The sequence below is a fragment of the Dermacentor variabilis genome, chromosome 8 (genome assembly GCF_050947875.1).
Source record: "Dermacentor variabilis isolate Ectoservices chromosome 8, ASM5094787v1, whole genome shotgun sequence".
In the NCBI taxonomy this organism is placed as follows: Eukaryota; Metazoa; Arthropoda; class Arachnida; order Ixodida; family Ixodidae; genus Dermacentor; species Dermacentor variabilis.
In genome coordinates, this window is record NC_134575.1 from 102,947,681 (window position 1) to 102,972,333 (window position 24,653).

The 24,653-nt window shown below is 49.6% G+C and overlaps 1 protein-coding gene across 1 annotated transcript in view; it reads right to left on the bottom strand.

Annotated features, from left to right (window-relative positions):
• Positions 1-24,653, bottom strand: part of LOC142591506 (fatty acid synthase-like) — a 194,631-nt gene that overhangs the window by 119,037 nt on the left and 50,941 nt on the right. Inside the window, exons 6-8 of the mRNA XM_075703830.1 lie at positions 16,465-16,766; positions 14,616-15,005; positions 1,882-2,071 (exon numbers count right to left, since the gene is read on the bottom strand). Of these exons, the coding sequence (XP_075559945.1) occupies positions 1,882-2,071; positions 14,616-15,005; positions 16,465-16,766 (882 nt within the window). The remainder of the gene's footprint in view (positions 1-1,881; positions 2,072-14,615; positions 15,006-16,464; positions 16,767-24,653) is intronic.

Below are 24,653 nucleotides of genomic sequence, written 5' to 3' on the forward strand. Positions count from 1 at the left end.
TAGCTTGTTGACTGATCGAACGGTAAAGTTAGCGCAACCAAATAAGACAGCGCATTTAATGGACGCCACTTCGAGGGGAGCTCCAGAATAATTCTGACAACCCGGAAGTATCGAACCTGAGCCTGAAGATTGGTAAAGGAGTGCTTTTGCATTTTGCGCACATCAGAATCCAAATAGCGACTTAGTGCTAGGCCACTGAATGCTAATTCACTGGCCGACTACAGCAGGTAAGCACATACTTTTCCTATCCAGTATGGTAGGTGATGGCAGAAGACGCATTGACGACGGACTTCATATCTTGCCAGTTATTATGTAACGAAGAAAGCTATCCCCTCTAAACATGAGTCAGGGACGAAACACGAGCAGTATCACAGATGTAACTTTTCGCATGCTATCTTCTTTGCCTTTTCAAAGGTTGCGGTTCAGTGAGGCTGGGGATGAACCGGTGGTGAAGTTTTGCGTTATTGTTGCAGTCATGCCTTCCTTAGTACGCACAACAGGATATGTATTTTACAAGCATGTGTATGCTGAAGGCAATTTAATGCTAATGCGATCGATGCAGTGAAACCGCATAATGACAAATACGGTCATAATCGCGGTTCAATACAATAATCATGGAATGACCGACACATTGGTGCACATTCGACTATCTATGTTATGAGAAACTATTAAGAAGCGCTGCGTTTTTTTGCGTAAATAGTACACGTTCCTTAATTAGCTTACTGCAACTTAACTTTGTGACTACAACTTCCAGCCGTAAACATTCATCTGTAATCTGTTTAATATTGTGATATTATAATTCCTTAACTTGGATGAGAAGAAGACGAGGTTCTAGGTACAATGTTTTAATGTTCAATGCACCGTCACGCTTACAGTCACGCTCACGCTGACATTGCACGGAAAGTGCAATTAAGGTATACTACGTAACGACCCAGAGTAATACAATTTTATGAGTGACGCCACAATCTGGGACCACTAATTTATTCCGATTGTCTGAGGTATTTCAACATGCACCTAAATTTACCTACACGGCTTCTTTGCATTCCACCTCACCAAGATGCACCCGCTGCTCTCACCAATCGAACTCGTAACCTCCTACTACGCAGCGGAAAGTCATATTTACGGACCATCATGGCGAGTAAATGAAATGCATTAACTTAGCAAAAAGCTCACACATCAGAAATTTGTCATCCAAAGTATGTCCAGAGGCACCTTCATGGCTCAGTGGTGGCAGAATTTTTCTGCATGGCAACGTGAGCGGGCCGAAAAGCACGGCCATTGCGATTGCAATAAGTTAAACAGCGTCGATGTGCGCAAACGCTCTGGCTGTGTTAATTTTTGGTGCGTTTTGGAAAACCTGCGACGGTAAAACGAACACTGAGCCGTGCATTACTGTAGTAGGTCTTGCCGCCTTTGCACGTTGACCACCATGATCACTGTACACCTGTTAGCCAACACCTGTTCTCCGTCTCAAAAGTCGTTTGCACCACTGTGGAAACTTAGCGTATAGAAAGGCCGACTGCCCCTCAAGATGTGTACATCTGGGCCGCGTCCTCTGCTCACGGCTAAAGTAATTCGCAGTATATGACGTGTCTGCGGAAAACGCACAGTATGTCACGTATCGCCTAAACGTAACATATCCCGAGGAACAGTAAAACTATCTAATCCCGCTAATAATCAGACAGGTACACCAGGACCTGTGTTCCGCTGCGCAAGGATATTTTCGGCAGTGGTGAAAACGACTTCTCAAATGGAGTACAGAGTAACAGTCCAGGCTGAGCGCATGGCAAACATATCCAACGTTCGTTAAATGCAGCCTCTTACACTACTAATCAGACATATTAAGGAATAGCTTGAAAAATCAAGCCACGGGGCACTTGCCTACTGCCGCCATGGAACCTTTGTGGGCACAGCCCCCTTCTATGCAGCGGCCTCGCCAGTAGGCCGAAAGGAGAACCTGCTCCGTGGTCAAGCTTCCGTCGGCATACGCACAGCCAAGTTCGCCTACCGAGTGGCCCACCATGCCGTCCGGCTTGACGCCCAAAGCGTGTAGCATGTCTACTAGCGCAATCTGCGAATGAAAGACTCATCAAAAGTCGTCGTCAAAGTAAGCATGTGGGGGTAAAAAAAATCTCCTACATATTCTAACACATGAAGCACACCTGCTCTAGCGGCAAATTTTTATCTTTCATAATACGATTAGTTGTCGTAAGCTTTGGTTGTTATCAAAAGTAACAAGAAGTTTTGAAGCTTGGGATATCGAAATAAGCCGAGGGGAGAACGCTGCAGCACTGCATTCATTTATACAATTTACATTCATACCATTTACTCAAACTAGCTGTCAAGGAATACTAATGACTTTTCTTTAAACAGACATTTTAACAAATCAAGCAGCACAGTAGCGATAGGTTTAAATTCACGCACATGCTCTGCGATGCCAATCAGGTAGAAGAGATATGTTTCGGTTTATGTCCTCACAACATTGAAGAAACAAAGCTATTCAAGAATAAGAACTTCACTATTATGCACGATGGTGATTCCACCATGATCGATCAATCAATCAATCAATCAAAGAGAGCAAATGATAAATGAAAGGTAGGGCGGTTAACCAGGACTGAGCCCGGTTGGCTACCCTACACTGGGAAAAGGGAAAGGGGGACGGAAAGATTAAAAGAAGAAGAGAAAGTCCACTGGGAATATCGTTCAGTCACTCAGTCCGGATTCCAGGTGCTTACTCAATCCTGTAGCTTTCAAATATCGCAGCTGCGCTTTTGTGGCCTTTGTAGCTGCGATATGCGAGGCCATGGTCCCAGGATCTAGTTCAAGGTGAACGGTTTTCTATTTAACTGGTTGAGAGCTGTGCATAGATCTTGTCTTTCATATTCAAAAGATGCGCAGTGGCACAGTAGATGTTCTATAGTTTCCTCGACACCGCAGGCACTGCACTCGGCGCTATCAGCCATTCCAATCAAAGACGTATATGCATTCGTGAATGCGACGCCCAAGCGTAAGCGGCACAGCATTGTTTCTTCATTACGCGGAAGCCCTGGTAACAGCCGCAGTTGCATAGATGGATCGAGGGAGTACAGTCGATGTTGAGTGAAATCAGGTGTGTGCCACTTCTCCAATGTCATACGGTGCGCTAGCTTGCCTAAGTGTTGGGCTGCGTCTGTCCGCGATAAAGGTATAGAAACAAGGGTTGCTCCTTCGTGTGCTTTCCTAGCAGCTTCGTCAGCGAGGTCGTTGCCGGAGATAACGCAACGGCCAGGCAGCCACTGAAACGCGACGTCGTGCCCTTTCGCGTTCATGTGATGGTGAATTTCTCGTATCTCCGACACGAGTTGTTCACAGGACCCGCGACGAAGAGATAACAGAAGACATTGTAAGGTCGCCTTCGAATCGCAGAACATTGCCTACAAAAGCCACTCATCAGGCTTGACGATGTCTACCCCCCCGAATACTGGCCGACAAGGCGCATAACAAATACAGCACGCCAACATAAATAAACCGAACAGTGTACAGAAGTCAGGTGTATATTTTTTACGGTCCTAAATCAGCTGTTATTGTCATAAATACAAGTAAAAGAAGCATAACAACAAATCATTGTGCAGAAATAAATAATAGAATAAGAAAGAAATGCGCTTGAACACACGACAGGGTCGCATGAGTGCATGAAAACTGCATGAGATTACACATTCTATTGCGAAAGCAAAAATCATCGATAAATAGAACGTCACAGCAAAGCAAATGAAACAACTAGGTGTGGCATTGTGTTATATTTGGAACTCTGGATTATTAAGCAGCGCAGGTATCTGGTATATTAACATCTAAGTGCCGTACTTTGTACGTGTTCTAGGCACTTTCCAAAGCTCACTCATTCTCAATGTACGGGCATGCTCAAGTCGGCGTAGTCCGGACAATTCAGTAAAAAATGAATTGTAATTTTTGACTTCCAATTTATAGCGTTTATTTAACAGTATAGACTGGCAGTGGGTCAGTGCCATCAGCGCCTTGTGTGTGTGTGTGTGTGTGTGTGTGTGTGTGTGTGTGTGTGTGTGCGCGTGTGCGTGTGCGTGTGCGTGTGCGTGTGCGTGTGTGTGTGTGTGTGTGTGTGTGTGTGTGTGTGTGTGTGTGTGTGTGTGTGTGTGTGCGCGTGTGTGTGTGTGCGCGTGTGTGTGCGTGCGTGCGCGTGTGTGTGCGTGCGCGTGTGTGCGTGCGCGTGTGCGCGCGTGTGTGTGTGTGTGTGCGCGTGTGTGTGTGCGTGTGTGTGCGCGTGCGTGCGTGCGTGCGTGCGTGTGTGTGTGTGTGTGTGTGTGTGTGTGTGTGTGTGTGTGTGTGTGTGTGTGTGTGTGTGTGTGTGTGTGTGTGTGTGTGTGTGTGTGTGTGTGTGTGTGTGTGTGTGTGTGTGTGTGTGTGTGTGTGCGCGTGCGCGCGTGTGTGTGTCAACAGCTCTGCAAGGGGAAAGGGGTGTCGGAAGACAGAGCTGAAGAGAGAGGAAAGTAAAAGGCGGCAAAAAAAAATAAGCATAAGCGAATGCGGGGCTCAGGGCCGTGCTCTTAGCTGCGTCACACTGCAAAAGTAGTGCCGTAAGCGCACTCTTCACGATATACGAGTTAGCTACAGGAAAAAGCAGCGCGATGGTAGTGTCGCAAGGCAGTCCCAAACGGTGATATGAGGAACACAAGTCCGTGCGCTCCATACTGAAAGCAGGACAGTGAAGGAGGAGGTGCCCGAGCGTCTACACATCGGCGCAGTTGCTGCACACGGGACCGCCTTTTTCTTGCAGCCTGTGTAGTCTGGCGGCCGTCTTGTAGCATCCGACACGAAGGCGAAGGAGGAACGAGCGGCCCTCGCGGGTGAGTCCGGCGCGGGGGCGTACCTGCCGCAGCGCGCGGGTCCGGGTGCTGCCCGCGGAGGGTGTGCAGAATCGTCGTCTTGGTCACGTCGAAAGGGGTGACCGAGGTGGCGATGGGGAAGCGATCAGAGTGAGCCACCTTAGCGAGGGCGTCGGCCGCCTTGTTGCCCGGTAAGCCGATGTGCGCCGGGACCCACTGCAAGGCCAAATCGCAGCCCCGCCTGACGAGATTGCGGAGTTGAGAACCGCCCCGCTGCACAAGCGGAAGATCATCCTTCGCAAGCATGCACAGTGCCGCGCGCGAGTCCGATAAGATTGCAGCGGAAACGGCACTGCTCTGCTGTAGAAGTAGGTCAGCCGCAAGGTCGATCGCAGCGAGCTCGGCCACCGTCGACGACTAAGCAAACCGAAGGCGGCACTGTCGCGTAGCGGAAGCGTCCGACGCCGTGCACGCAGCAGCGCCGTAGCCATCACTGGACACAGAGCCGCCGGTGTAAAAGAGCAGCCGGTCCCCTAGGCGCTCGTAGAGGAGAGAAACCGTCTCCTACTGCATGGCACATACAGCTGTTCGGCGCTTTGACCTGACAACTGGCACAGTGGTTGTTTCGCAGAGGTGCGGGCAGTATGGCAACGCTAGCATTACGAGTGGCATCGGAGCCAGCGGTGGGAGAAGACGATGACGAGCGCGCGAGCAGTGGCACGAGCGTGTTCAGCGTTTACAGTGACGCCGATGCTCAACCCAGCAACGGGAACCTAAGAGCAGTGCTACAAAAATAAACGAGTTCAAAAAACCTTCCACTCACTGTGTGCTTACTGATGTCCGTAACGACAAGGGGCTTAAATGTTCGCAGTCTCATCGCAGCTGTCTTATTGTTGAACACTTCCCAGACTTACCGAAGTGTCTGACGCCCACATTATGCCCTTTTATATTCGTCCTTCGATGTAGTCCCCCTTGATCATCCGTATATTTCACTAAGTAGCCTCTGTCGTCCGATGCGTCTTGAAGCAGTCCCGCCAATTTAACGCGACAACGTTAAAGGGACACTAAAGGTTACTATTAAGTCAACGTGGACTGTTGAAATACCATCCCAGAAACCTCGAAACGCTTGTTTCGTGCCAAGGAGAGACTTCTATTAAGAGAAAATGCGTTCTGAAGCGTCCGCGTACCTCTAGCGCAGTTCAAATCGCCCGCACTCCGATCGAGGAGAACTGACATCATGGTCTCATAGTGACGTTGCGCCATCGGTGAGTAGAACGGCGTCCGCAGACGGCGCTACGGCTTTTCTGCGCAAAACGCGAACGCGCGGCCAGAAACAGAGCCAAGACAGAGCCGACAGCAGAGCGAAAGCGGGAGTATGGTGGCTAGCGGAAGGAGAAACGAATTACGTCCCACGTTACGTCCCACGGCACACGGAGAGTCCGTTTTCGTTAAACTATAGGCTGCAGCGAGCTCGCAGCGTGGTCGGCGTGGTCTATGAGAAGCGACGAGCCTTTTCGCACTCGCAACAGGGCATAAAAATGTGCGAATCGACGCAAAACTCGGCCTAGAAACGTGATTCGCCACAGCCAGGGCTCAATACGACCCAAGCTGGCACGACCCAGATGTCGTTTCCCGCACCGCCACCAGGCGCCGCTAGTATACCTCACACTCCAGCGCAAGACGCCCATAAGCTGGTACTTCATTCTATGACGCTAACTTCGACGCTCGTCGCAATGGACCCTGACACCGACAGATTGGCTGGCGATGGTGGGCTCAACTTCAGCGATTTGAGCACCGACGAGCGTGACCTGCTTCTGAGGGCTCGCACTGCCGGCGTCGTTGCGTACTACGACGGCGGCCTCGACACCGGCTCTCCGGAGCGGGAAAGCAACGAGGGCTTCCCACGACATCACATGGACGTGGCATTCTCGCTGCTTGTTCCAAATGAAAGTTTCGCGAGCAGAACCCTCACAGCACGACGCGATAACGAAACTACTGAAACTCCAAAGCGTGCGCGGCGCAGAGTCGAGCGAAAACGAAACCTTTCGAACACCCATATTACTGAAGGGTAACGTCAAAATGTTATTTTTTCCTAGAATCGAATAGACGTAGACAAGTAGCATTTTTTCCGGCTTATAATCGAATGAAATGATATTTTTAATACGAGTAGTTGAGTATTAGTAACACAAATTATGAGGAGACCTTTCGTCATCGGGCTAGTACCGGAATGTCGCTGGGGGGTCTCAAATCGTGTCATGCATTTACCTCAATTTCTCTGTTACTAAAGCTCTGTTCGCGATTATATTGACGCCTTAGACGTTCTAGAACATTGCTCTACCACTTTAACTTGAGTTTCTGGTAACCTTTAGTGTCCCTTTAAGGAGCCCGCGTCGCAGAAAATCCGGCGTACCGCGGTGGCGTCCGGCGACGGATGTTGTTTAGGCTAAACTACATCTTATTTGTGAACCACAAATACCTAGGCTTTTCATGTGATGCAAGATTTTCACTGAATTGAATTTCTCAAGCTAAAATACGTTGAAAAATCCTAAAGTACGACTCACACAGAACTTACAGATATGATAGCTCTCGGAATGTGATTTGAACATACGAGAGAACATAATTGTGTTAAAGAAAAACTCAAACAAACCGCTTTTCCAGGGTTTCTACAATGCACATAGCGGTGACGGCGTCCGCAATTTTCGCACGCCGGCGCGTAAATATCTCGGAGTCCACGCAGCCGCGCGCCCGCTTCCTTGAAAGACTTCCAGATGGCGCTCGCCTCCGCTGCATGGTAACTGCATCGCGGCCCATGCAAGAGGCCGCGATTCGACCAGAATGGCTGCCTTCGTGCACAGCGTTCGCCGCGAGTGTCTCCCGGTGTACATTACGGTTACATACGCTACAGTTGCCGGGAAGCGTGAGATGTCAGGCACCTTTGAATGCTATCGCATTTCACTCTTAAGAGGAATCTTTAGCTCGGGCCCAACTCCGACGCGGCCTATTCAAAAACATGTAAAAACGCAAAAACTTTTTTCTGAGATAACCCCTGGAGCGATTTTAATGAAATTTGCTGCATTTGAGAGAGAAAGTTAAATTCTAGTGACTGTTGGAAGCGGAATTTTGATTTAGGGCTTGAATTTTCTTAAAAGGATTTTCAAAAATTCACACGTTTGAAAAAAAATAGAAGCCTGAAGTTCACAAACAAATAACTCTGCATCAAGAACAGATATCGTGATTCCGTAAACGGCATCCATTAGACCATTCAAAGCGGACAAATTTGATATGTCACTTTACATCTTAAGTGAATTTGTTACGTTGTTTACAAGGGTTCTGCAAAAGTTGCAATTACACATTACCCCATTTTTTGAGGTTCATGTGTAACATATCAATTTTGTCCGCTTTAGATGTGCTATCAGGTACAATTCACAGAATTGAGATATTATTTTTTATTGCTGAGTTATGGAGTTGTAAACTTGATAGTTTCGTTTTCTGAAAATTTGCGATTTTTGCCAAGTTTTTATAAAAATTTGACGACCTAAATCGAAAATTCGAAACCAACAGTCACTAGATTTGAAGTTGTTCTTTTAAATGCAGCAAACCCCGTCAAATTTGGTGCAGTGGTTGCCGAGAAAAATGAATTTTCCTTTTACATGTATTTAGATAGGAGCACCCGAGCTAAAGCTTCCTCTTAAAGGCGAAGCTTAAGCGTCGTCCAAGTTTAGAGTGCGTCCGATCACTTGTTGCGTATTGCCGCCGCGGCACGAGTTGAATCCTCGATGCCGGTGGTGTATTAATCTTGTTTTCTGTTAATGTGGACACCTATAAGCACGTACGCGTTTATCATATTTCCCTCCGGGGCTTATTGACGCGGCACGTGGGCCTCGCACACTTTTCCGGTGCTTCGACTGAACGCACCGGAAGCCACATCAGTAACAAAGCACGTACATAAGCCCGTATACTTCTTCGTTTGGTAGGAGATGCGCTGATGTCGGCTCTGATAGCCCTCGTGCCGCCGTAGTACCGCGGCGCATACAGGTCTTCGTTACAGTCTTATAGCTTTTGAAGAAGAGTAGGACGGCGACTTACAGTCCGGTGTGAAATTGAAGAATACATCTTCTTTGCAACATATTCGTCAATAAATACACAATGCAGCGAACGTCGGATCAACGACTATCGTAAGTGCGAGTAATATCCAAGAAAACTGCGGAGCTCTCGTGCACACTGCTGTTGCTTGAAGGCGTTGACTACCTCAATCATCCGTGCGTCAGGCCGGACTCCATCCTAGCTCACAAGGTCACCAAGAACCACGGAGCAAGAAACATTTAGGAGAGGAAACTCCGCTGTTTGCGGCGACCAGAAAAGGTCACAAGCCCGCGGAGCCGTTACCGTGCTGGCGGTGTCTGGCGGCCTGGAAAGAAATTACCGCCGTTGAGGGCGCGCCGGTGCCCGGGCGCTGCATTTCTTTTTCGCCGCGGCTTCTACGACGCGCCGCATGGCGCCGCCACTGTATATGGCCCCGTCGGCGCATACAACAATTGTGACTTTATCTGGTCGCCCGCGCTCGCTCGCGCTGATGGGAGTTTCACCTCCTAAATGTCTTACTCCGTGCCAAGAACCAATGTCCGGCGCTCAACAAACCGCCGCTTCCCTGAGTTGAGAATCAAGCCAGCTTCAAACGAGGCTAAGGCAAGTGTTTGCTCTTCAAACGTATGGCCGAAAACGGCAACATCATTCACATAGCACAGGCATATCTCCCACTTTAGTCCGCGAGAATTGTGTCCACGGTTCTCTCAAAAGTTGCGGATGTGCTACAAAGGCCGAACGGCATAACGTAAATTAGAGCAAGCCGTCCGGTGCCAAAAATGCGGTCTTCTTTCTATTTGTGCGATCCATAGGTATCTGCGAATAATATGATCTTAAACAAGCCGACGAAGCTGCCCGATCTGCATATGAAAGTGGTCAACGTGTCTTGATTCCGCTTTCGCGAACAGACGCTGCAGCTCAGCTGTGACTGATGTCCCGTGAATGTACTTTGCCTCTGCGGGACTCGAACGCTTTCACCATGTGTCGCTTGCGTTCGTTGTCCCCGGACATACAGATGCACCTACCGCCTGGGTTACCACGACGTGAACAGACCATGCTGTACCGCCTGTGGCTAGGCGTTGCACTTAGGAACTCGTATGCTTTCCTAATTGGAATGGCCAACAGCCCCATGTGCGCCACATGCAACATCGATGAGACTCTCGCACATATTATCTGTGTCTGTCCGCGATATAGTGCCCAGAGACAAGTGCTGTGCAGAGTACTGGACCAGTTGGACAATCGATCACAATCAGAATTCAAAGCTTTAGGTCAGTGCTCCATCAGAACATCCACACTAAAGGCCTTACTCGCATTATTAAGGTTCCTGCGGTCTGCGCGGCTTCACGGTAGACTGTAAGAACGCCGCCCCCTAGCGCTCTGTAGTGTACGCGGTTTGGTCGTGCTCTTCTCTATTTCTTTATATCTCCCCCTTCCACTCTCTTTCTCTTTTTATCCCCATTCACCCTTCCCCCCCGTGCAGGGTAGCCAACCGGAACTGCCTCTGGTTATCCTCCCTGCCTTTCTATGCATCCTTTCTCTCTCTCTCTCTGGTCTCAAATCGAGCGGCCAAAAGTAGGAAGCAAAATTCAGGCAGTCTATTACGTCATTGATTAGTGGGATCGGCTACACATTTTTCTTGGTGACCACTTTAGCCGCCCGTAATCAATGCAAAACCGCCCAGAGCCATTTTTTTCTTCTCCAGGGTAAGTGGCGTTGCCCACTTGGCTCGATGACTCTTGCGTGACCTTTTTGTTTAACATACCCGCCGTGGTTGCTCAGTGGCTATGGTGTTGGGCTGCTGAGCTCGAGGTCGCGGGATCGAATCCCGGGCACGGCGGCCGCATTTCGATGGGGGCGAAATGCGAAAACACCCGTGTGCTTAGATTTAGGTGCACGTTAAAGAACCCCAGGTGGTCAAAATTTCCGGAGTCCTCCACTACGGCGTGCCTCATAATCAGAAAGTGGTTTTGGCACGTAAAACCCCAAATATCATTATTTTTGTTTAACATCTCCTGCACTTGCTGAGCGATAATCTTCTGTTCCTATGAAGAAACTCGACAGGGCTTTTGCCGGAGAGGCTGAACTGAGCCGGTGTCGATCGGATGGCGAGCGCACGTAGATGGAGAAGTGGTACCGTTTTCGTCTTGGAAGAGGTCAAATGCGGAAGCCTGTCGTGATAGCAACTATACCAAAGCGTCACGTTCACGTGAAGGCAGAGACTTCTTGACTATGCCCTAAATTTTTCGTAGAAGGAGCAGATAGGTTGTTCATTTCGGTAATTCGTCTCCTTGCTACCGAACGTAATGGAACTGGACGAGCCGTCATTGAACACAGCGACCTTAAGGTGTTTAGGAAGTAGTACGGCACGGCAGAATAGTATAAGGCCCAGAACGACGTGGTTCCATTGGTCCCGGAAACAACGCTACTGGGGACCAATATGTCCTGCTTAGCACATAAATAGGCTAGTTGCTTAACCATGGCGTCAAACTTACCGCTGGTAACAACAGAAGCAATGGCAGGACCAGACGCTAGCGACCATGGGTGCAGCGTCACCTCATCAGCAAGAACAAATGTAGTTTTTTGACGTGGTCGTTCAAGAATTCCTGGGACAATGACGCTGCTCACAGAAAGCTCACCGGTGTCGCAATCAAAAGATGCCCGCATGTTTTCACAATGTCAATTCCTAGGATACCATCATGCGTGCGCTTTTCACGAACCAGAAATTCATTTAAGAAACATTTCTCAGCCAGTGAAACATTCCCAGCACAAACACCAAGGAGATGAAGCTTCTCACCGCTTACACCCCGAAATATAGTATCACTATTTAAAGAATGCATCACATTAGGAGGCAGGTGGTTCTTGAAAGGCTTATAACAGACATGGCCTCAGTGTGCACCAAGAACATTGTATACACATCATCGATTAATACTTCAACTTAGTTTCAATGCATTGGAACTGGCAGAGGCATCTGTGTCGAATCGTTTCGACATCACCTTCACCCGTCCCGCCCGTTAGTTTCCCTGCAGTGGTGGTGACAGTGAACGCCACCGTGGCAAGAGAGCGACGCTGGCGTAAAGATAGCGGAGTCAAGCTGCGGTCGAAAACAGGAGAATCACTGTGCTAATTGCTTCGAGGGACATCATTAGGGAACGTCATCACAAATGACCTTGAGGCCAAGGCTAATCTAAGTTTCGGCTCTGGGGCCAAGATGACATTGATGGTGGTTCATACCACCTTGGCATTTGGCGACACTGGCGGCAGAAACGACAAATCTGCCCAGTGGCACCGCAGCTGTAACACACGGGAGGCTCCCGGCCGACATTGTACCCTTGGAAGATTTTGGGACGGTTGTGCCGATAAGATGGCTCGTTTGGTTCCGGGTAGCCATCGGACGTGTGACGCGGATATTCGACAGTATCCCAGAATATTCCGTTGCATCCATGATGGGGGCCTCGTGCGGTAGTGTTCCGCACCAGTTGCAGCAATGGACAAAGGAGCCAGTGGGCGACGGTAAACTTTATGAGCATCATGGAAGCCTGTGTCGTTGGTGATTTCGCCTGTCGACTCCGCTCCTTCCGCATGGTCTAACTTATATTCGATGTGAGATCGAGCGATAAGCAGTCGTCTGCGCTGGCAACAGTCGTTACATTTGTGAGCCCGCCAAACATCGGTGTGATGCGCCATGTATTGAGAATCTCAAAAGTGTGGCATTGGTGGATTATGTCGCCGACTGAGTTGAGGCTCTCCTTGTCAACGAGGAAGTTATAAGCATCCTCGGCGACGACTGTTATAGCATCCCTAATGTGCGACGATTGACCGCTCTCAGAGCTTCACTATGGCTTCTATATACGGTGTGCACATCTCGCTTGGAACTTGAGCTTCCTAAAGCAACATCTGTTCTGCCTTCTTCTTCGCGACAGAATCATCAATGTGCTCTATGATTTGATACACGAAGCAATCCCTTGTTGTAAGCGTATTCTCGTGGTTATCGAACCACAAGAGCACCGTGTGCGTCAAGAAAAACAAAGTTCGAGAGCTGGCTCACACCATCCCACTATAGCAGTCGCCCACCCACTTGTAGTGAATAGTGAATGAGACATTTGTCCACGTCATCGCCGGAGTTGGCTGTGAAAAATCGAGCCTCTAAGAAATGCCGACGTTGCCAGGAATCAGCCGCCGCTGAAACTGTTACCGAAGAGACCGCTGGAACGAGTACAGTTTACGTTCCGTCTTTACGTTCCGCTTGACATTTCGATCGACCACCACCGGTAATGGAGGCAGTCCAGCAAGGCGGTGGCTTCGGCGATGGTGAGGCGGTTGGAGAACAGTGTTATCCTGGTCTAGGTACCCCGCAACCTCCACCAAAACGGCGACCTATCGTTAATGATATATATATATATATTTATATCTCTTATTTATTTACACATGCTGTCAGCCCTTTGACAGGGTTATTACAGGAGTGGGGTAGAGACAGAAAAGTTTACGCACAAGTTGCAAGAGATCAGGAGCGCTAAATAAGCGTGATGTATATATATCATCATTATCAGCCTGGTTACGCCCACTGCAGGGCAGAGGCCTCTCCTATACTTCTCCAACTACCCCGGTCATGAACTAATTGTGGCCATGTTGTCCATGCAAACTTCTTAATCTCATCCGCCCACCTAACTTTCTGCCGCCGCCTGCTACGATTCCCTACCCTTGGGATCCAGTCTCCAACCCTTAATGACCATCGATTAACTTCCCTCCTCATTACATGTCCTTCAAGACAAAGAAATGGGCATGAGCAGGTCATGATCTTTATATATATGCGTCATATATTCCAACATATGCCACATGTTGGAATCTATGTGAAGCTAAGCTTTCGTAAAAGCAGTACTTCTGTCCAATGTCTCGTATATTTTCAGTGCCATTGAAAGATAATCCTGAGCCTGGAATATTTTCTCTGCCTATTTCTCACTGGTAGACTCCGAAACCAGCGACGCTCATTTTATGGAACCTCAATCAACTATATCATATTTGATACTCCAGTACGCCGCTGGCAAGCCACACACACAACCAATTATTTCTCTAATAACACTGGAGCTTGTTAGTGGCGTTGAATAGACCTCGATGCCAATAACTCAAATGTCGTCTTTCCTTAGCTTTGAATGTTCCTTTGGCTCCACTCATCCCTATAAATGTGTGCACGATTCCATAAAGACAGTAACTAGCCATAATATATCGCAGTCGACGCTCTCGTCCTTCCATGTCCCAATCAGCACGTCAGTACTGATTCGGACCTGCAGTGATTAGAACCTGAAACTGTTCTCCTTAGTAGCGCAAAACCATTGCCGCTGAGCTACCATGGCAGTTTTTTGTTATGGTGAAGCCACTGAAATTAATAGCTTAAAAGTAAATAATTTACTTTTTTTACGCACTAGTCATCCTTATCACCTGTCACCCCATGGTCATCGACACTGATGGCATGTCTCCGAAGGAACCGTCAATTGATTACACAACGGCTATTTCGAAATTTTACAAATAGACTTCATGAAAACCGCCGGTACAGGCACATTCAGTGTACTGTATGGCGCGCACAACTTTTTGAACTAGCAGATATGCCACAATATGCCGGTGAGAAAGAGCATGGTACAATCTCAGTGGGATCATTCAGTGCGATTTTCGTTAAAAAATTCCAATGCTCCTTACGGTACGCACCTGGACAGCAGCAATAGAGACAATAGGCCCCAGTATTGTCTTACATCGGGGTTCGTCGGATGTTAACAAATCGATCAGGTCGACTCCGAATCGATCTTGAAGAAACGCGTGCGACTTGCGGATGGAGTCGGCGAAGAGGTCAAAGTGCATCATCTGCCGTGCCATGCCGTTCCACTGGGAGCCGATACCGTTGAAGATGAACCACACGGGTCGCTTTTCGGACGAAGCCCGTTGCACCACCTTAACGACTTCGCTGTCCGTGTTGTCCACTGGCACGATTGCAAAGCCTCGATACGGGAACAGCTTCACGCTCGGCTGCCCGACACGGTTCAGGAGGGCATACCCGGAGTCTGGGTAGGGACCTTCGGCCTCTACTCGACCGAGAGTGCGCTGTAAAGGGGGAGGTACATAGGGAAAAATTATGATGTTGGATAATACAATAATTAATACTTACACACTTTCAATATTTACACCCTTTCAACGTCCTAGATGCGTTGACGCGCCGCCTAGCCTTGCAGTCACGACTTTGCATGTTGGGGTTATTGGATGATAACGGCATCCTATAGGTTGAGATATGCGCGTCATTTGCGATTTCGTACCAGTTTGCATACGTGAGGTATTGTGTTACTTATATGCATGACAGTGAAACTGGCAAGAAAAAAATGAAAGAGAAACAAGGAATTTAAAAAAGACACCCCATACCCCCGCATAATCAGTTCGAATTCACATCACAAAAATGATACCGATACGTCGCTAACCACGCTGTCGTAAATGTATCGTATATCGTGTGTTTATAGACGGTAAACTTACTACCCTGCTTTGTCTATTGTATACCTACCTTGTGCAATACTGGAGCTGAGTAATCGCGTAACGTTCACGTGAAGCACCCTGCCTGTTTTCTTTCTTTTTTCTTATGTTCCCCTTTCGGTGTGCGGTACACCTATAGCGGCGGTTTCGCACGTTCTTGATTGGGCGGTCTCGAGGATTGTGAAATACCAAGGATACCCCAAACTTAGTGGCTGGCAGCGACGTAGCGTCCAGAGCCTTAGCGACGGCACGACCGCTCTAAACTGCTGGTTTGACAGCATAGCAACATGCACAGATGCCGCTTTCATCTCTGTTGTTCGTTGATGGAGCCAAAACAAGCGATCCGTCACAACCCTGGCAACAACCTAGGGTTGTTTGTGTTTAGCTGTAGGCAAAGCAATATAAACGAATAAAATAAAATCGACAAGCTAAATCGTGGTACGTCGAGGCCTACTAAGACAACGTTGCGTGCCATGCGAAGCCGTTAGCAGACAAGAGAAGCACTTCACTTAAACCTGCCTCCCTGGTGTCTTTCTGTGGCCAGAAGAAAGGTAAACCGACTTACCCCCTTACCGAAAGAAAATTGCTTTCTGTAATACTTATTGACACCTGAATTTGCTTTAAACTTGTGATCAATGCAACGGTAGTTTATGTACGGAAATGTGTTTAAAGCACGTTTGTTTAGCAAATGTTCATGATAATTTTTGTTGCTTTTCTGGTTTGAGCAGGCAGTGGTATTCCTACAATGCACTTTGAATTTTATCAGATAGAATACTAGAAAAAGTAGCACAAGTGGACAAACAAATGCATAGCTCTACCTAGCTATCATAGAATGCGAGCTAACTAAAATCTTACAAGTCCTAGAGCACAAGAAAACAATTCTGTGTAAACTTTTATGTGTGCAGTTAAGTCAAAGCATAGCCAGTCCCAACAGCTAACTACAAACTGCACACTGACGTTTAAAACCGTTTGTAGTGTGTAATCCGTGCTGGCTATACAGGCAATGAACAGCAAAGAAGAGGCCTATTGTAATATAACTCACCATTAACGAATCCTTGCTTCTTCCAGCCATAACTACAAGCCTGGGAAGGTCTATCTTCAGGCGCGGTAGGCTGTCAACGTGCGGACCTGAATTGGCCTCTAAGATCGCATGCACGTTTGCACCACCAATTCCTTGAGAGCTGAGGCCTACCATTCCACCATTGAATTTCATTGGCCTGTGAACTACTTCCACGCGCCCATCGAGCAAACAGGGCAAGTCAGGGTCCGGCATCTCAAAGTTTAGATTGGCCGCTATAGTGCCAGTCTCCATGGCGAGGATCACCTTGGCCACAGCGGGGACACCTGTAGGAAGATACGGCCAAAGTGCAAAAGATTCTCAACAGTCATAAGCCAGAAACCTATTTAGATAATGATTGGCACTCAGCTAGATTTACATAGCTTAGACTTATACTCACTACACGGGACTAAAATTACCCCACTAATAGTGCGGTAGTGCCGTTTAGTGGACGTATACACTGCTTAGAGCGAATAGGCAAAGCCAGATTGAGAGACAAATCATAGGTCTTGTTGCACATCTAGTTGAATGTTGCAACTGTGAAGGAAAATTGAGCACAAAAGCATGAGTAGACACTCGCAGGAAACGTATAAAGCACTGAGACAAATGAAAAAAATCTGCGACATTACGATACTCGGTAATGCGAAATTTGAGAAGCAGCTCTATACGTATTTTCATTTCGCGCTACATTAGCTGGCACCAACAAAGTGCCTCGTGCGGCACGTTGAAAATGGAGCGAAATGTGAGGCGACTTCCTGATTAACTTGGTAGATGGCGAGAGGCAGCGCGTAGGTGAAGCGTGGGCGGGATTCACATCAGCCGCCGCAGACGGACCTCCCCGAGGACGCGCGCTACTCAGGCGCCATCTCGTAGCTATCCTCGCCACACTACGCATTTCTTCTCACGCCTTTCGCCATGCCCTCCTCGTGCGCTTCTTCCGCCTCACGGCTGCGCTGGACCCTCCTCCTGCGCTTTCCGTTTCTCGTCTTTCATCCTCCACTGCGCTTTGCATTCACTCTTTTATCATTTTCTCGCTCGCTTGGTTACCCCGACGCGAAGGCTCACCGCAGGAAGGGCCGCCTAAGAGCTGCGCTCTAAAAAAAAAAAAGTGCCGATCCGATGCTCTGTGGGCATTACTTAAACAAAGCTTTCTGTCCTCTTTGCTTTGACTGACCATAGTCAGCGGTGTTTTTGACGGCGAATGTTCAATTTTTTCAGCGTTTAGTAGAATACGAGTGTGGCCAGTTGAGCTTAAATGTTACCATGCGCACACCACCGCAATTTGTGCGTATAGTGTAAGGAAGACACAGCGAGACGTGTATGCTTGAGGTGGTTTTGTGCGCCATTGTACATAACTTCCGAGAAGGTTAACATTGCAGCTGCCTGACATGGTACATCGCATCGTGGCAGAAGTGTTAAACTTTATTTAATTATGGGGCTATATATGGCCAAGACCACAATCGGATTATGAGGAACGTCTTAGTGAAAGACTACGGATTACTTTGGACCCCCTGTAGTCCTTTAACAAATATCTAAATCTAAGCACACGAGAGTTTTTGTATGTCGCCCCCGTCAAAATGTCGTTGACGCGGTCGGGACCAAACCCATGACCTCAAACAGTGTCATAGTTGCAGAGCTGCCACGGCAGGCAGAAAAGTATTCATTTCACACGCGACTGCTTCCGTAGTGCCACCTAGGCGCTACGGTGCTTGAATGCGACTTGAAGACTGCATGCCGTGCGTCAGTTGTCCGCTCGACAAATTTGTAAAGCGTTTGTCTTGAGAAATATGAGAAACACACCATACCGCACGTAGAACTTTTATTCAGTTTATCTGCAACCGCTGTCGTCTCTAGTAGTAGCATTTCGTCGTCTTCTCAATTCGCCCTTTCCCTCTTTCGCTCTCCGCCACCTATGGCAACTGCGAGCGAGGAGCGGCGAAGCTCTTCACTCGTTTCGCGACTGCATAGGTTCTACTCATTCTCTTCCTCCTCTCCCTATCTCCCCTCTACCATTATCTGAGTCGCTGGACATTAGTAGAAAGGTAAGCGCTGCAGTTTGTGCAATCTTCTTACGGGGGGTCACGGATAATTACAGCCGTTAAGACGGTATTGTGGTGACGCCCGGAGAGCTCCAAAGCGCATTGTGCGCATGCTAGCGCTTGTGTCTCCTCCTTGTTACTTTGTGGATGCATGCGTTAGCGCTTTTACAATTTTCAAATCAACGATGCGGTGCTAACGTCTAAACTAATTTCTCGTGCCGCTTTTCCTCTCTGCCACGATCCCGCCATGCATATTGCCGCCAGGTGTCACAAGCCAGCGCTGAAAAAAAAAAGAAGTTGGGACTGGAACACGCGCTCAGCAAGAGACGGGCGCTGAAGTAGAAGAGGTAGAAGCTGAGGACGCCGGCTTGAATTATTGCACGCCATCTTCTTCAACCGCCTCCCTCGCCGACGCCGGGTACATCGTCTATTGTCTTTTCGTGACAAAACTGGTGGAGGTGTGGGGTACCGTTTGTCCGATGCCTCAAACCCCTCCTGGTAGCAGGAGTACCAGCCCTATCCTAGTGGACACCCCTGTTCACCGACCAAGCAGGAGAATCCGAGGACTGCCTCCGGAGCTTGATCATCTCTCCGCAACAACATCGACGCCACCACACACCGGTATGGAAGGAACGTCGACGTCCCTACCGACCATTAGGCAAGGTACGGCCACAACGGCAACGCAGTATCTGCTGCAGAATCTCCGAGTGCCGAATGTGTTCTACGGAGATATCTTCGAGGATGTAGAAGACTGGTTGGTCCAGTTTGAGCGCGTTGCCGAGATAAATGAATGGAGCGACGTGGCGAAGTTAAGGAACGTCTACTTCAGCTTGGAGGACGGTGCCCGCACTTGGTACGAGAACCGAGAAGGGCTCATCAAATCGTGGCTTGATTTCCGTCGTGCCTTGCTGGATACCTACACCAATGCTGATCGCCGCGAACGAGCCGAACGGGCGCTCCAATCCCGCATTCATCTGCCGAACGAGAGCGTGACGTCGTACGTCGAGGATATGACGCGCCTCTTCCGTCGGGTGGACCCTACCATGTCCGAGGAAAAGAAGCTGCGCCATCTAATGCGGGGAGTTAAGGAACAGCTATTTGCTGGCCTTGTTCGAAGCCCGCCGAAGACCGTGGCTGAATTCTTAACTGAAGCCACCACGATGGAACAGATGTTACACCAGCGCTCAACTTTCTGTGACAGGCAATTGAACCCAACTTCACCTTCGGACCAGCGCTCAGCTCCGTATGACAGGCACGCGAACGCTGCTTCACTGACGGACGCGATTGCCTTTGGAAACGTGGACGTTCTCCGAGATCTTATCCGCTCTGTGGTGCGTGATGAGCTTCAACGGCTCACCTGCCCGCCTCAGCCCACGCTAGGTTTCATTTCTGCCCTTGTGAAGAACGAAGTGCAGCAAGCGATCCAGTGTTCCGTTCCTAACAACAATGCGCCGCCTGTGACAGCACAGTTGCAGCGGCCGTCTTATGCGGAAGTTTTGAGGCGAGTCCCTGTCCAAGCTCCGACCCATTTCGACCCCGCCACGTCTTACGCCGCGTCATACGTCCCGCTGCTCCCATCTGTGCAACCAATCCAACGTATGGAGGATCGTCGCCCACCCGAAAGGAAATCTGACGTCTGGCGTACCCCGGACAGAAGGCCTCTGTGCTATCATTGTGGAGAAGCCGGTCACATATACCGCGAGTGCCCATACCGCCGTCTCGGACTGCAAGGTTTTGCCGCGGATTCACCAAGGCCCAGATATGGTGAAAGGCCTAGGGCGATTGAAGAATACTTGACCCAGCAGAGTCTGCCACTATTCCCGCGGCGGCAGTCGTGCTCGCCGTCCCCCAGGCGTTCTTACCCCGCTCCTAGCAGCCCTCCAATGGCAGCGCAGGGACGATCGCCAAGCCCTCGCCGGGGAAACTAAGAACAGCGACCTTCGGGGGCGAGGCCGCTGATAATCGCCCTTCCGAAGACCTCCCATCGACGCCAGCACGGTCTATTCAGCACGATTCAACGATGACAGCAGCCGAACTCAGCGACAGACTCTCGCTCGACATACCTGTTGTGCTCGACGGCCGCCACGTTAGTGCTTTATTGGACACGGGGGCTGACTACTCAATCTTGTGCGGAAAACTAGTGACGGAACTTAGAAAAGTTATCACGCCTTGGTCTGGAGCGCAAATTCGTACTGCTGGCGGGCATGTCGTCACAACGTTGGGCATGTGCACGGTCAGAGTTCAAATTCGTGGGTCCACGTTTCCTGCCAGCTGCCTTATACTCCGCGATTGTTCTCGGGACGTTATCTTGGGCGTCGACTTTCTGCGAGAGTATGGTGCCATTATAGACCTCCGGGAGCGCACAGTAACTTTTTCGACAGAAAGAGCAGCGAACAACCGCGACAATTGCCGACGTAACGCGCTTCGAGTTTACGCCGACAGTGTAACTGTACCACCACGCGCAAGTGTCATGGTAATGGTCGTATGCGACGATCTGCGTGACGGCGAAGCTGTTGCAGAGGCCAATTCCTCCCTTATGCTGACACACGGTGTATGTGCAGCCCGCAGTCTGATTATGCTTCGAGGTGGACTTTCGGCGCTCCTCGTGACGAATTTCAGCCAGGAACATCGGCACCTATTTCGTCGTACTACTATTGCTTTCCCTGAGCCCATAGCAGACGTTGCTGAATGCTGTGCGTCTGTGACGAAGGAAAACCCAGCTCAGACACTCAGCAATATCGACATCAATTCAGACCTTTCGGAGGAAAAGCAGAAAGCGCTGCGTGAGTTGCTCCTTCGGTTCACGGAGTGCTTCGCATCTTCTTCTAAGGCACGCCAGACGTCCATCACGAGACACCGAATAATCACGTATGACGATGCTCGTCCCATACGACAACTGCCTTATCGCGTATCGGCGAAAGAGCGCAACGTGATTAATGCCCAAGTGAAAGAAATGCTTGACGATGACGTCATACAACTATCCCAAAGCCCTTGGTCATCGCCGGTGGTCCTCGTCAAAAAGAAAGACGGAACGCTTAGGTTCTGCGTTGACTATAGAAAGTTGAACAACGTCACAAAAAAAGACGTTTATCCGCTTCCACGGACCGATGATTCGTTAGATCGACTCCGGCGAACCAGGTATTTTTCATCCATAGATCTGAAGAGCGGATATTGGCAAATCCAAGTTGACGAACGAGATCGCGAAAAAACTGCCTTTGTTAACCCAGATGGACTGTACGAATTTAAAGTACTTCCATTTGGCCTGTGTTCTGCACCGGCCACATTCCAGCGAATGATGGGCACTGTTCTGACGGGTCTGAAGTGGCACTGCTGTTTAGTATACTTAGATGACGTCGTCGTATTTGCGGCGACCTTCGAAGAACATCTGAAGCGTTTAGAGGCGGTACTTGAGGCGCTCCGCTCCACTAATCTCACACTAAAGCCAGAAAAGTGTCACTTCGGTTACGAAGAGCTGAAGTTCCTCGGGCATGTCGTGAACGCCGACGGCGTCCAGCCTGACCCAGACAAAACATCTGCTGTTGCTGCTTTTCCGACTCCTCGTGACAAGAAAGCAGTACGCCGCTTTCTCGGTCTGTGTGCGTACTATCGTCGCTTTATCGCCAATTTCTCGCGCATCGCTGAACCACTCATACGCCTAACGCGAGAAGACACACCCTTTGTTTGGGCGGATGAGCAGGACGCCGCTTTCACAGAGTTACGACAACGCCTGCAGGAATCACCTGTCCTCGCTCACTTTGATGAGGACGCTGACACCGAGGTGCATACCGATGCCAGCAACATCGGTCTTGGCGCTGTACTCGTTCAACACCAGGAAGGCGTCGAGCGAGTCATCGCTTACGCCAGTCGCACGCTTTCACGCGCCGAAATCAACTACTCCACCTCCGAGAAAGAGTGTCTAGCGGTTGTGTGGGCCATCATGAAATTTCGGCCTTATCTCTACGGTCGCCCTTTAAAGGTGGTGACAGACCACCATTCCCTGTGTTGGTTAGCCAACTTACGAGACCCGTCCGGGCGACTTGCTCGATGGAGTCTCCGTCTGCAGGAGTTCGATGTTACCATCGTCTACAAATCGGGCCGAACACACGAAGATGCCGACACGTTGTCGCGCGCTCCCGTCAAAACTTGCGATAAGGACATGGACGAAGACGGCGCATTCCTTGGGGCCTTCACCGCATCAGACTTGATCATACGGCAGCGCGAGGACGCCGAAATACGCCCTCTCATCGATCACCTAGAAGGCAAGAATGCTACAATCCCACGACATATTTCTCGCAGTCTCTCGACCTTCTGCCTCCGACAGGGCGTCCTCTACAAGAAAAAACTCGAGTGCCACCGACAAAGAGTATCTATTGTTAATACCTGCCGCCCTTCGTGATGACATTCTCCTAGCCTGCCATGATGAGCCCACGTCTGGACACTTGGGATTTTGACGCACTTTTGCACGAGTACGCCAGACGTACTACAGGCCCAGATTTTCTACCACGGTGAAGCGTTACGTGCAAAGCTGCCGGGAGTTTCAACGCAGGAAGTCGCCGTCTTTGAAGCCCGGGGGGTTACTCCAACCCATCGCACCACCTCGCGCGCCGTTTGATCAAATCGGCATGGATCTTCTGGGACCCTTTCCCTTGTCAGCCAGCGGAAACAAGTGGATTATAGTCGCCATGGACTATCTAACACGCTAAGCCGAGACGAAAGCTGTACAACGTGCCACGGCCTACGAAGTTGCCCTGTTCTTTATCGAGCGCATAGTCCTCAGACATGGTGCCCCCTCACATGTCATCACCGACAGAGGCACTGCCTTTACAGCGCAACTTATAGAGGACATATTCGAGCTGAGCTGCACGCAGCATCGCAAGGCGACTGCCTATCATCCGCAGACCAACGGACTGACGGAACGGCTAAACAAAACCATAGCTGACATGCTGTATATGTATGTGGACGTCCAGCATAAAACATGGGATCAAGTCCTGCCGTACGTTACATTCGCGTACAACACCGCCATTCAGGGAACCACACGCTTCACACCGTTCCGTCTTGTCTACGGGCGCGAGGTCCAGACCACGCTAGACGCTATGCTCCCGCACGACACCGACGCATCACTTACTGCCGACGCCGAGCAAGTTACTCAACACGCAGAGGAAGCTCGCCAACTCGCGCGCATACACATCGCGAAGCAACAGAGTACAGACGCACGACGCTACAACCTTCGACATCGGCACGTCGAGTACCAGCCAGGTGACCAAGTCTGGGTGTGGACTCCAGTCCGTCGCCAGGGGTTGTCTGAGAAGCTCCTTAGTAGATACTTTGGACCCTACAAAGTGATACGCCGCCTTAGTGAAGTGAACTATGAAGTCATTCCCGACGGTGCCGCGTCGCCTCGGCGTCGACAGCACCGCTCAGAGATAGTGCATGTTCTTCGCCTCAAGCCGTATTTCGCGCGTTAAGGCGACGCCAATCCGATATCATACGAATTCCACACTTCCTCCTTCTAGTTTAGTAAGCATCGGGTCGATGCCTTTCTTTTGGCGGGGGAGTAATGCCGCCAGGTGTCACGAGCCAGCGCTGAAAAAAAAAGGAAGTTGGGACTGGAACACGCGCTCAGCAAGAGACGGGCGCTGAAGTAGAAGAGGTAGAAGCTGAGGACGCCGGCTTAAATTATTGCACGCCATCTTGTTCAACCGCCTCCCTCGCCGACGCCGGGTACATCGTCTGTTGTCTTTTCGTGACAATATGTATGCTCTTAACCACCTCTTGACACAGCGTGCAAGATAGCTACAGCACAGTGGAAAAGCAGCCGCAGTAGCAGACGCATTAGACAAGTCGAAGAGGGAAAGAAAGATTCAAAATGTATGCAAATCCAACGCATATCTTCGAATCTATGTGAAGCGAAGTTTTCATCTAGCCTTTAACCAAATGGAGTAAAGTTTTCTAGTGTATGTACTCCTGCGTCTTTTGCATAAACTGGTGCCGCACGTATGTGTTCTGGCGCACGCATGTTATGCCATGTGGTATTACGCGGCAATCATCATAACTTGTCGGCAGGATAGAAGTACACATGCGATCACTGCCTAATGGGCAAAGCGTCGAGTTGTGCTAGGGATTTGATGTTCGATC